The 12,881-nt window shown below is 41.0% G+C and overlaps 1 protein-coding gene across 3 annotated transcripts in view; it reads left to right on the forward strand.

The window, feature by feature from the left end:
- The window catches only part of IPO9 (importin 9), a 51,642-nt gene that overhangs the window by 8,543 nt on the left and 30,218 nt on the right, over window positions 1-12,881 (forward strand). For all 3 annotated transcript variants that reach the window (XM_032288723.1, XM_032288724.1, XM_032288725.1), the window contains 3 exons: window positions 10,701-10,762; window positions 10,977-11,063; window positions 11,815-12,016. In XM_032288723.1, the coding sequence (XP_032144614.1) occupies window positions 10,701-10,762; window positions 10,977-11,063; window positions 11,815-12,016 (351 nt within the window). The remainder of the gene's footprint in view (window positions 1-10,700; window positions 10,763-10,976; window positions 11,064-11,814; window positions 12,017-12,881) is intronic.

Consider the following 12,881-nt stretch of genomic DNA (forward strand, 5'->3'; position numbering starts at 1 on the left):
ACAATTGTTCAGATTTGTTTAAGCTTTCTAGTCTTAAGTTTCAAACCTTTCTCAAAAAGTCTAATTCCTCAGTATCTTTTCACACTGTATATTGAAGAACTTCTTCATTTTGATCTTGTTTTAGTTTGTCCCTGTAGTAATGATCCAAAAATTATGCTATTGCTAGGAACATTAAAAACCCACAACATAATGACTGATGGAAAAACTATTTAAATAGTGCCTTAAAAGATAATATTGTATGTCCCAGGTAATTTATGAATGTGCTTGTATATCATTCTGAAGGAAGTTATATAAGGCACACCAGAATTGGTTCACCATGTCCAGGAAGGCCAATTCTGCGTGGACAGTGACATTCTAAGCAGACTTCAGACCATGGAGTTACCATCCATTATCACACTGAGTATCTGAACTCAAAGGAATTGTACATACCCTTACTAGTTGTCTTTCTCCTTTAAATGGATTTCACAGGTGCATTTTAGAGTGCTTTTTTCCATTGAACTTGAACATTGGTATCCAAGAGATCTTCCTGAATTATCTAACTCATCTGTGTTTTCGAATCAGTTTTCTGAAAGTTGATTCCCATATCTTTGGGTTATAGACACCTGTTGTTCTCTTGCTACAAATGGGTTTTAAAGATTTAACCAAAGTCTGTACTAACCAAATTAATCCTGGAATTATAACGGATTGCAGTATCTGTAGGGGGATTGTGCAAGCTTCGAGTGTTTGCTTGTGATTTAATCACTTAATAACTCTTTCAGAAAGAATGTAGCTTCTTCTGTGGTGGTCATACAAAAAAAAAAATCCACTTTCCTGAGTGAAATGATAAGTGCCATAGGAGTGGATCAAAAACTGCAGCTTAAAATAAAGGCGTAGTAAGAATGAGTTAAGAATCTAAGAATTAGGCCGGGCACAGTGGTGCATGTCTGTATTCCCAACACTTTGGGAGGCTGAGGCAGGCGGATCACCTGAGTTTGGGAGTTTGAGACTAGCCTGACCAACATGGAGAAACCCCATCTCCACTAAAAAATACAAAATTGGCCAGACATGGTGGTGCATGCCTGTAATCCCAGCTACTCGGGAGGCTAAGGCAGGAGAATCGCTTGAACCCAGGAGGCTGTGGTGAGCCGAGATCGAGCCATTGCACTCTAGCCTGGACAACAAGAACAAAACTCCATCTCAAAAAAAAGAAAGAAAAAAATCTTAGAATTCAGTAAAATAACAGGACACAAAATGCAAAAATTAATGGCTTTCACATATACAAACAATAAAAGGTTAGAGGACATAGTGGCTTTTTGAAAACCAAAACCAGAAGCAGCAGCTTCTCCGCTCCTTCTGGAATCTTTCCCTGGTTCAGCCCGCCTGCCTCCATTCCTGCCCCCAGTATGTCCATCAGGGTGACCCAGAAGTCCTACAGGGTGTCTACCTCTGGCTCCCAGGCCTTCAGCAGCCACTCCTACATGAGTGGGCCTGGTGCCCACATCAGCTCCTCGATCTTCTCCCGAGTGGGCAACAGCGGCTTCCGGGGTAGCCTAGGTGCATGGTATGCTGGGGCCAGTGGCATGGTCATGGGCATGGGAGGTATCACCGCTGTCACCGTCAACCAGAGCCTGCTGAGTCCCCTTAACCTGGAAGTGGACCCCAACATCCAGGCCACGCATACCCAGGAGAAGGAGCAGATCAAGACCCTTAACAACAAGTTTGCCTCCTTCATCGACAAGGTATGGTTCCTGGAGCAGCAGAACAAGATGCTGGAGACCAAGTGGAGCCTCCTCCAGCAGCAGCAGATGGCTCGGACCAACATGGACAACATGTTTGAGAGCTACATCAACAACCTGAGGTGGCAGCTGGAGACTCTGGGCCAGGAGAAGCTGAAGCTGGAGGCGGAGCTTGGCAACATGCAGGGGCTGGTGGAGGACTTCAAGAATAAGTATGAGGATGAGATCAGTAAGCATACAGAGATGGAGAATGAATTTGTCCTCATGAAGAAGGATGTGGATGCAGCTTACATGAACAAGGTAGAGCTGCAGTCTTGCCTGGAAGGGCTGACTGACGAGATCAACTTCCTCAGGCATCTGTGTAAAGAGGAGATATGGAGCTGTAGTCCCAGATCTTGGACACGTCTGTGGTGCTGTCCATGGACAGCAGTGCTCCCTGGACATGGACAGCATCATCACTGAGGTCAAGGTGCAGTATGAGGAGATTGCCAGCCACAGGCGGGCTGAGGTGGAGAGCGTGCGTGTACCAGATCAAGTATGAGGAGCTGCAGATGCAGGCTGGGAAGCACGGGGATGACCTGCGGTGTACAAATACTGAGATCTCTAAGATGAACATCAGCCGGCTTCAGGCTGAGACTGAGAGCCATAAAGGCCAGAGGGCTTCCCTAGAGACTGCCATTGCAGATGCTGAGCAGCGCGGGGAGCTGGCACTCAACTATGCTCATGCCAAGCAGGAGGAGGTGGAGACCGCCCTGCAGTGGGCCAAGCAGGACATGGTATGGCAGCTGCGCGAGTACCAGGAGCTAATGAATGTCAGACTGGCCCAGGACATCGAGATCGCCACCTACTGCAAGCTACTGGAGGGCGAGGAGAGCCGGCTGGAGTCTGGGATGCAGAACATGAGTATCCATATGAAGACCACCAGCGGCTATGCAGGTGGTCTGAGCTCTGCCTATGGGAGGCCTCACAAGCCCCAGCCTCGGCTATGATGTGGGCTCCAGCTTTGGTTCTGGCGTGGGCCCCAGCTCCTTCAGCCTCATCAGCTCCACCAAGGCCGTGGTTGTGAAGAAGATTGAGACCCCCTTGCCCACGCCTCCAGCTGCAAAACAATTCAATTGCTTTTTTTTTGGTCCCAAATAAAATCTCAGCTAGCTTTGGGGGGTGGGGAACAAAACCATTTACAGTATCAACAAAAAAGTAAGTGTGTAAGAACCTATTAGAGGAAACTTTTTTTCTTGAGATGGAGTCTCACTCCCAGGCTGGAGTGCAGTGGCGTAATCTTGGCTCACTGCAACCTCCACCTCCCACGTTCAAGTGATTCTCCTGCCTCAGCCTCCTGAATGTCTGAGACCACAAGCACGTGCCACCGTGCCTGGCTAATTTTTGTATTTTTGGTAGAAACAGGGTTTCCCCATGTTGCCCAGGCTGATCTTCACTTGAAGCCCTGAGCTCATGCAGTCTGCCCACCGCTGCCTCCCAAACTGTTGGGACTACAGGCGTGAGCCACTACACCCGGCCAGAGGAAACTTTTTAAACACTGTTAAGAGACTTAAAATCAGATGTAAATAAAAGACATAGTCTGTGACTGGATAGGACACCTCAACATAATAGATGAGCTAGGTCAGTTGGTTCTAAAGTTCATATAGAAAAACAGACAAGGAAGAATGAAAACACTGAAAAAGGAAAACTACAAGGGGGCACTAGTTCTATCAGACATTTAAACATTACATAAAACCTCTATAATTAAACAGTGCAGCACTGTACTCAAATACAACTGTGGAATAGAATAGAAACTCCAGAAACAGATCCAAGGGCCTATGGAAATTTAACATAGATGAAGGTGGTATCTCAAATCACCAAAGGTGGACGTTTTAATGAAGAGTGCTGGGATGATTGTGTACCCGTTTGGAATTACACCCATGTCTCACACTAGATTTTTTAAAATAAACTCTAAAGTGATTAGGAATCTAAATAGAAAAAATGAAATTGTACAAGTACTAAAGGACAACATGGGTGAATTTCTCTTTAATTTTGACATAGGGAAAGGCATTCTAACTATGACTCAAAATCCAGAGGCAATAAAATATTTTGATAAATTTGACTACATAAAATTTTTTTACAGTTTACATGGCAAAAACACCACATAAAAAATCAGGAGACAACTGACAAACTGGGAGAAATTTTTTTCCCGCAACATATATCACAGACAAAAATACCTTTAATATATAAAGAATTCTTAAAAATTGAGAACAAAGGATCAAAACAACACTCAGACATACACAAAGGGTTTATACTCACATGTGGTTAGAGAAATACAATATAAAGCATTAAATTAACCATTTCTCACCTCTCAGGCTGACAAAAAGTTTTACTTTATTTACTTTTGAGACAGGGTGTCACTGTGTTGCCCAGCTGGAGTGCAGTGGCACAATCACCGCTCACTAGACTCTCAACCTCCTGGGCTCAGGTGACCTCCCCACCTCAGCCTCCCTAGTAGCTGAGACTACAGGCATGAGCCACCATGCCCAGCTATTTTTTGTAGAGATGGTGTTTCACCATGTTGCCCAAGCTGGTCTTCAATTCCTGGGCTCAAGCAATTTACCTGCCTCAGCCTCCCAAACTGCTGGGATTACAGGTGTGAGCCACCGTACCCGGCCAAAAAATTTTAAATATGATAACACGTTCTGTTGGCAAGACTAGAAAGATGCTCCTATGTATTGCTGGTAGGAGTGCAAATGGGTGTAATCCTGCTGCAGAAAAATTTGATCACACCCAGTAGCTCCACAAATGCACTTAACCTCTTGACCCACAATCCCACTTTTGAAAATCTATGCTGAAGACATATCTTCAGCAATTCAAACATACAAATGCACAGTGTTATTCACTGCGATATTATTTATAAACACAAAATATTGGGAAAAAATCTAACTGTTCATACAGAGGAGAGCACATGAATAACATGGAAATCTGCATATATTATGCAGCTGTAGAAAGAACTTCAGGAATGTCGGTGAACTGATTTGGAAATCCCAAGATATATTAGCTGAAAAAAAAGCAAAGTACAAAAGAGTGTCTATAATATACTCATTATCATGTAAACACAAAGGGGCTGTTAAAAAAAAAAAAGTATATGCTCATTTGTGTAAAAGAAATACAGGAAAGAAAAAAAATTGATTTTGGTTACCTGCCTGCATGGAGTGGATGGGGAAGGGGTATAAAGAAGTGGCTAATGAAAACAAGGTAGTAGGGATGAGGAAGAAGTGACACTTCCTGGAATATTCTTTTTTGTATAGCTTTGACTCTGAGAATCATGATAATGTTTCACATACCAAAAATAAATAATTAAAATCAAACAATGACGAGGCGCTAAAAGTGAAATAGAAGTAGTAACAAATGAACCTAAATGTCTTACAAATGAATAACATAACTATTTTAGGTGAGAGGAAGAGCTAACCTAAGTAACTTTTAAAAATAGTATTTGACTGCATTATGTAGGTTACAGTTAAAAAAAAAAACTATACACCAAAATTGTACTTCAGTTAGTAGGTGTGTTTTTCACAAAGGTATGGATTAATAATTCTGTAATTGCTTTATATTTTAAGATTGAAAAAATAAGAAAATATAGGTGATGAGAGCCATGTGTATCACTGTTAGAGAAAGAAGTTACAAATAAGGAAAGAGGGAAAAGTAGAATGAACCTTGAGGTTTCAATTGGCATCTGGGCTATCAATCAGTATGATGAATGGATGGATGGATAGATAAATGGTTAGATATACTGTATTTCCTAGCTCTGCTCTCTGAGAACGCCTAGGACTGGTGACACTCCTGTAGCAATGAACATACCTAGTGCTCACATCTTGGTTTCTAAATATAATTCTTCACTAAAAGACACAAGAGTTCCTTGGAGGAGCAGTTGATATCAGGGCTTCGGCAGAGAAAATACAAGATAAGTATAGACTATTTTGTATATAAGAAAAATAAGGAAGTGCTTGATACAGGATGGGGACATACAAAAGTACACAGGAGTTAACTGGAAAGAGTTCCAGTGGCCAAACCTGGAACAATTTGAGTAATAGAAGAAATAAGATAGTATTGGATTAAAACTCATAGAATAAAATAATTATGAGTTCATATAGGTATAAATATTAGGAAAAAACAAACCATTATTCCTCTGCTGTCACACTACAACAGTCAGCACAGAAGACCTCTGTGAACTCAAAAATATATGGAGATTTCTTCCTGCCAGCAAGCAAGCAGTCAGTTCTGTAGTGTGCACCAGCTGGATGTCCTCCAATTCCTTTTTTTTTAACAATGGCAAGAACCGCAATTAGGCGTTCTCCAATTCAATTCCAGCCTATCTACTTGAAGATAGCAGCAGGTCCTTCAGATTAAAAGCTCTGTCCCCAAGACTGCCACCCTACCATGATTGATTAAACCATTGACCGGTGATGATCAACTTAACCTTCAGCCCCTCTACCCTCTCAGAGGATGGGGACAGGGGACGAAAGTCCCAACCCTCTAATCTTACCTAGATAATTTCCAGTAACCAGCCCCCATTCTGAAGATAGGAGGAGCTGCCAGCCATCAGTCAGCTTATTAGCATATAAAAAGACATCACTTTGGAGTTCCTGAGGATTTTAGTAGCTGTTTGCCAGGAAATGAGGTCAAAGACCAAATACGTATTTCACAATATCACAGTGCACCCTTGGGTCTTCAAACCCTCATCCCTTACATCCAAAGGATGTACAACTCAGAAGATTCTGCTACATTACTAGAATCCCATTCAATAATTAATAATTAGTCTAGTTCATTATATTGTATGAATATCTCCCAGGGTGAAGCCACTCAGGTTGGCAGGCTTCCTTTCATTTTTGTGAGGTTCCAAAAGCCGAAGTAGTCTCAGCAAACACGGAGCTTTACCATTTCAGGCATTTGATATAATTGAGGTAAGAGGCAGTGTCATCTCTTGCTCTGAGCTTCATTTGAAGCGTTAATGTGATATTGGATTCCTCTCAGTTCATAATCCACTTATTCATTTCTTCCCTCTGAGCTACTGTTTCTTCTCTCTAAAAAGTACCCAAACTTTTCACCTTTGGAAGGGGCATTACAATCAGCCACTGTGCTAGTCTAGATTGCAGGCAACAATACTAGTCTAGCGAGTACCTCTTCCTCAGTGTACCCCCATTCAGACAGGGTTAGGTTATAGAGCTGCAAAGCTAGTGGGCTATTTTTTGTCATTAGGCAATATAGCTGTATTAACTGTTAGCGCCAATTTTGCTGGATGGGGTGAAGGCACAACCCATTCCCATCAGTCCATTAGAAATTCTGACTTAAGTTAAAATACATAGTTACAATTTCTTGCTTAGGAATCATGCCTGCTTCCAGCACATGTAGTTGTAGCCTTGGTCCTAAGACCATTGCATCAGGTAGGGGAATGGGAAAAAAAAGAAAGTTGAGGTGATGTGGGGGGAAGAAAGACAGGAAAAAGTATCTTGTACTAAAGAAAAGACTGTCACCTTTATCCTTCAGGAGCTTCTTCAGGCACTGAGAACAAAAGCTAAATACTTTAACAAAAGATATTCTTGGCCAGGTCTGGTACCCCACACCTGTAATCCCTAGCACTTTGTGAGGCTGAGGCGGGTGGACTTGAGGTCAAGAGTTCAAGACCAGCCTGGCCAACATGGCAAAACCCAGTCTCTACTAAAAATACAAAAATTAGCTGGGCGTGGTGGTACACTTCTGTAAGTCCAGCTACTTGGGAGGCTGAGACAGGAGAACCCAGGAGGCAAAGGTTGCGGTGAGCTGAGATAGCACCACTGCACTCCAGTCAAGGTGACAGTGAGACTCTGTCTCAAAAAAAAAAAAAAAAAAATTGATATTACTCTAGTCACTTAGGAAATAATAAGACAGAAGCTAAGAATCAGGAATCATGGATGAAAACCAAAATACATCTTTTATAATATAGTAATATAAAGGAGAAGGGACAGTACTTCCTTATAAAGGAAGTCCAGTTAATAAGTGAAGAGAATAAAAGAAATAAAAAATCACCATTAGGCAGGTAACACCCACAGATGGATGCTAAAGTCAGTGGGTGAGAGTTTGAAAAGAAACAAGATAATAGCAAAATGTCAAAGTATTTCTCCTCTAAGATTTAGATCAGTTACAAAGGGAAAAACAGTACCTTTAACTGGAGAAACCCAGCAGACCTTGCCATGTGATCAAGGTTATCATTACCAGTAATAACATTTTTATCAACATTATGTACTCCCTAGTATGATAAACTGAAAAGGACACAGCATCACTTTCTGGTATTCTTGCCAAAAATGCATAACCTCAATCTAAACATGAGGAAACTTTAGTCAAACCCAAATTGAGACACATTCTACAAAATAACTGATCAATATTCATCAAAAGTGTTCTCGTCACAAAAGGCAAGAATGAAGAACTCTCATACTTTAGAAGAAACTGAGGAGACCTGACAACCAGATACAATGTGGGATCATGGGATCCTGAAAGAGAAAGGACAATAAGGAAAAAAACTGGTGAAGTTCTTATCAAGTCTAGTTTAGTTAATAGTATTGTACCCATGTTAATTTCCTGGGCTTTGATCACTAAACCATGCTTATATAGGAGGAAAATGGATGAATGATGTCCATGAACCTGTACTGTTCAGCTTTTCTGTAAGTCTAAAAATTATTTTGTAAAATATGGACATAGGTCATTTTCAGCAGTTTTTGCCCTAGTTACTTGGATAAGCCCTGAACTTGAAACATTGCATGTAACAACTCTTTCTTGATATTAAGCTTTTCTGTTGTATAAATGCCCTTTGAATGGCCATTCCAGTGAAAGTAGAACTTAACATGGAAAGTAACTTTACTTACATAGATGGGAAAGCCATACCCAGCCTATCCGTGATGGACAATAAAAAATAATAGCAAAATAACTTATTTTTTTCTTCAAGTTTTTACCACTATGGCAGATATTGTGCAAAGCACTTTACATATGTTATATTATTCAATCTTAGAAGGATTGCTTGATATATCCATACCAGTATTTTTTTTTTTTTAATGGAGTTTCACTCACTCTTGTCACCCAGGCTGGAGTGCAGTGGTATAATCTTGGCTCACTGCAACCTCCGCCTCCTGGGTTCAAGCAATTCTCCTGCCTCATCCTTCCAAGTAGCTGGGATTACAGGCATATGCCACCACACCTGGCTGATTTTGTATTTTTAGTAGAGACGGGGTTTCTCCATGTTGGTAAGACTGGTCTCAAACTCCCAACCTTAGGCGATCTGCCCGGCCTCCCAAAGTGCAGGGATTACAGGCGTGATCTACTGTGCCTGGCCCCGATACTAGTATCCTTATTTTGTGGGAGAGGAAGCTGAGGTTTAGAAAGGAAACTTACCTAAGGACAGGCATGGTGGCTTCAGGATTTGAACCTAAACGTCCCATTCTCTTACACTAATCTATGGCTCCCTCCAAATGGGAGTGATGAGCCTTTTGTGACCTATGTGTCTACCAAAACTAAGCAAGTCTAGAAAGCTGCTGTTCATTCTTTAGCATAGTGCTGTCCAACAGAAATACAGTATGAGTCACATGTGAAATTTAAAATTTTCTAGTGCCTGCATTAAAAAGGAAAAAAGAAACATAAAATTAAATTTTAACTCTGTATTTAACCTGATATAGGCAAAGTATTATTGCAACGTTTGATCAATATAAAAGGATATTTTACTCTTTTTTATACTAAGTTTGAAATCTAGTGTATATTACATTTACAGATATCTCGATTCTCACTAGCCACATTACAGGAACTTAGTAGCCATTGTGCTGATGTCAACTGCATTGGATAGCACAGCCCTGCAATGCGAGATGTAAAAATTACAATGCACTCTTGGTTTTACATTCTTTTACATTCTTCCTCTTTTCGCAAAAATATTTGATAGTTGACTCCTTTGCAAGCATATATTAGGTCTAAATTTTCATTTGGAACCAGGCACAGTGGCGTGCATCTGTAGTCTCAGCTACTTGGGAGGCTGAGGCAGGAAGTTCATTTGAGCCTAGGAGTTTGACATTGCAGTGAGCTGTGATTATATTAGAGTCAGAGTGAGACCCTGTCTTTAAAACAAAATTTATTTTAGTAATAACCATTTTTTAAAATAAATTTTAATTTGGAAGTAAGAGTTATTTAAAGCCTCCCAATGTGCATTTCAAGTTCCATTGCTTATTGGAAACAGCTCATTTTTAGGACTAAGTTTGTTGAAACCAGGTTTTCTTATACTTAATCAGTTCATAATTGGTGGCATGCATCTGGGCAACTCATGAAATCTCACCTTTTAAGTTGTCCTCAGGAATAGATGGTTGCATGTTTTTTTATTTGTTTTGTTTTTGTTTTTTTGAGACACTTTTACTCTTGTTACCCAGGCTGGGTGCAACGGTGCAATCTCAGCTCACTGCAAACTCCTCCTCTCAGATTCAAGCAATTCTCCTGCCTCAGCCTCCTGAGTAGCTGGGATTACAGGCATACACCACCAAGCCCAGCTAATTTTGTATTTTTAGTAGAGATGGGGTTTCACCATGTTAGCCAGGGTGGTCTCAAACTCCTGACCTCAAGTGATCTACCCACCTTGGCCTCTCAAAGTGCTGGGATTACAGGCAGTGAGCTACCATGGCTGGCTCCATGTTTCACTTAGCTACTGCCTTAATTGGTCTACAAGGAAGGTGTTGCCATCTTGGAAGGGAAGATGGCCGGAAGGTGCTATGCAATGATTGGAGAAAGTGTGAGGGTGTTGGAACTTCATTGTAACATGTCCTGCAGGCCAACTTGTTTATTTTATTCGGAGGAACCAATCTTAGCAGTTATCAGCTCTTTTTGAAGGAACAGATTAAGTTTCTTTCTAAAATCTTGTTGGCATAAGGGTTAGAGCTTAGTAAATTTCTGTGGCTTTCCTGGGTGCCCTTAGACTCACAATAAAATTTTCTCTTTCAGAATTTGGTGTCCACTTGGCAGAGCTGACTGTAGATCCCCAGGGGGCACTGGCAATCCGTCAGGTAAGTCCATACTGGCCCAATTTATAAGTAATTTCCCTTTCCTTGGCAATGAAACTTTCTTATGGGAAAGAGAAAGAATAAGGCCAATTTATAAATAACCTAGGATGTTGTGCCAGATTTAGATATACTTCAGATGTATTGGGCCATGTGTGTAGTTTTTATGTGTGAAAAAATTCTTTTTCTTGCTGTACTACTTGGCTTATTCTCTTCACAGCTGGCATCAGTCATCTTGAAACAATATGTGGAGACTCACTGGTGTGCCCAGTCAGAGAAATTTAGGCCTCCTGAAACTACAGAAAGGGTAAGTCAGTTACCAATGATTAGTCTACCTGAGGAAATATGAGGGTCCATTGTAAGAGATTAGACTATCAACATTCTTTGACAGCATGGAGCAATCAAAAGACTAGGCAGAAAAGGAGATTGGTGGCTGGCATTGTGGGCATAGTGCTGTAGATTAGAGAGCTCAAGTGTCAGGCTGTGTTCAGATTCCAGTTTTGCTTTTCACAAGCTATGAGATCATTGGAAATGTAGTTAACGCCTAAGCCTTCATTTCCTAAATCTCTAAAATGAGAATAAAACTACCAACTAAGGGTTTAAGAATTAAATGAAATAATGTTTGTACTTAGTGCAGTACTGTGGAATCATCTGAGTTCCTAAGAAATTTTGAGGTATGAGATCTGGAGCAAGTTTTCCACTGGAACTTTCTGCAATTGTGGAAATATTCTGTATCTGTGCTGTCTAAAACAATAGCTACTAGCTGCATACAGCTGTTGAGCACTTAAAATGGAGCTAGTGCAACTGAGGAACTGAATTTTAAATTTTTTAAAATTGTAATGGCTATGTGTAGCTAGTGGCTACTGTAATGGATGCCATTAAGTTTAGAGATCACAGTTGAACTCTCCAAATGAATTGTCAAGTTTATATATAGGAGTTTGCTGTAGATATGCAGTACCTTGTGCGCATTATTTTTTCAGCACAGCTCCCAACTGGACTGGGCTCTACCAGTCACATATAACCTGATCTAATAGCAGGTGGACTTTTATTCCTTACAGGCAAAAATTGTTATCCGGGAGCTGTTGCCTAATGGGTTGAGAGAATCGATAAGCAAAGTGCGTTCCAGTGTGGCCTATGCAGTGTCAGCTATTGCCCACTGGGACTGGCCTGAAGCTTGGCCCCAGCTCTTCAACCTGCTCATGGAGATGTTGGTGAGCGGAGACTTAAATGCCGTCCATGGAGCCATGCGTGTTCTGACAGGTACCAGAAGCCCTTTTCCCTGGTATTGGTACTTGAATCTCAAGCAACAGGAGTATTATAAGAAGCTATGTGATAGAATGGCCCAGACCAGTAGGAACTGCTGCTTATGTTATTCCTCCTGGTTTTTATCTCTACACCTACCCTGCAGCTCCATTGTATTTTTCTAGAGAATGAAGTTTGTGTAGTATTACATCTACTACCAAACCTTACCACTTACAGATACAGTAATAGCATAGTGATTGAGTATTCAGATTTTGGATTTTTCACCTTGATCCTTCACTCACCTTCTTTAAGCCTGAGTTTCCTTGTATGTAAAATTAAGATGATAGTAGTGTCTGCGTAAAAAAGCTTTTGGTATAGTTTAAACAGCTAATCTATCTTTATTGACATGTTCAGTAAAGTTTAGTTACTTTGATGAATATTATATATTATTTTTCCACTTAGTTCAACCAAGGCAAAATTAAGAATTGTAAAATGGATTTTTATAGAAATATTAAAAATAAGATAAAAACAGTATAGCCATATAATCCTGACCTTCATTTAGCCAGTTAGAGAATATGCAGTCTCAGTATCTTTTCTTTTTCTCTGTTCTGAGAAGTTGATAAAAATACTTCAACTTAGCCAGGTGCGGTGGCTCAAGCCTGTAATCCCAGCACTTTGGGAGGCCGAGGCGGGTGGATCACGAGGTCAAGAGATCGAGACCATCCTGGTCAACATGGTGAAACCCCGTCTCTACTAAAAATACAAAAAATTAGCTGGGCATGGTGGTGCGTGCCTGTAATCCCAACTACTCAGGAGGCTGAGGCAGGAGAATTGCCTGAACCCAGGAGGCGGAGGTTGCGGTGAGCCGAGATCGCGCCATTGC

This window comes from Sapajus apella, unplaced genomic scaffold, assembly GCF_009761245.1.
Source record: "Sapajus apella isolate SASKATOON/1434 unplaced genomic scaffold, GSC_monkey_1.0 scaffold22, whole genome shotgun sequence".
In the NCBI taxonomy this organism is placed as follows: domain Eukaryota; kingdom Metazoa; phylum Chordata; class Mammalia; order Primates; family Cebidae; genus Sapajus; species Sapajus apella.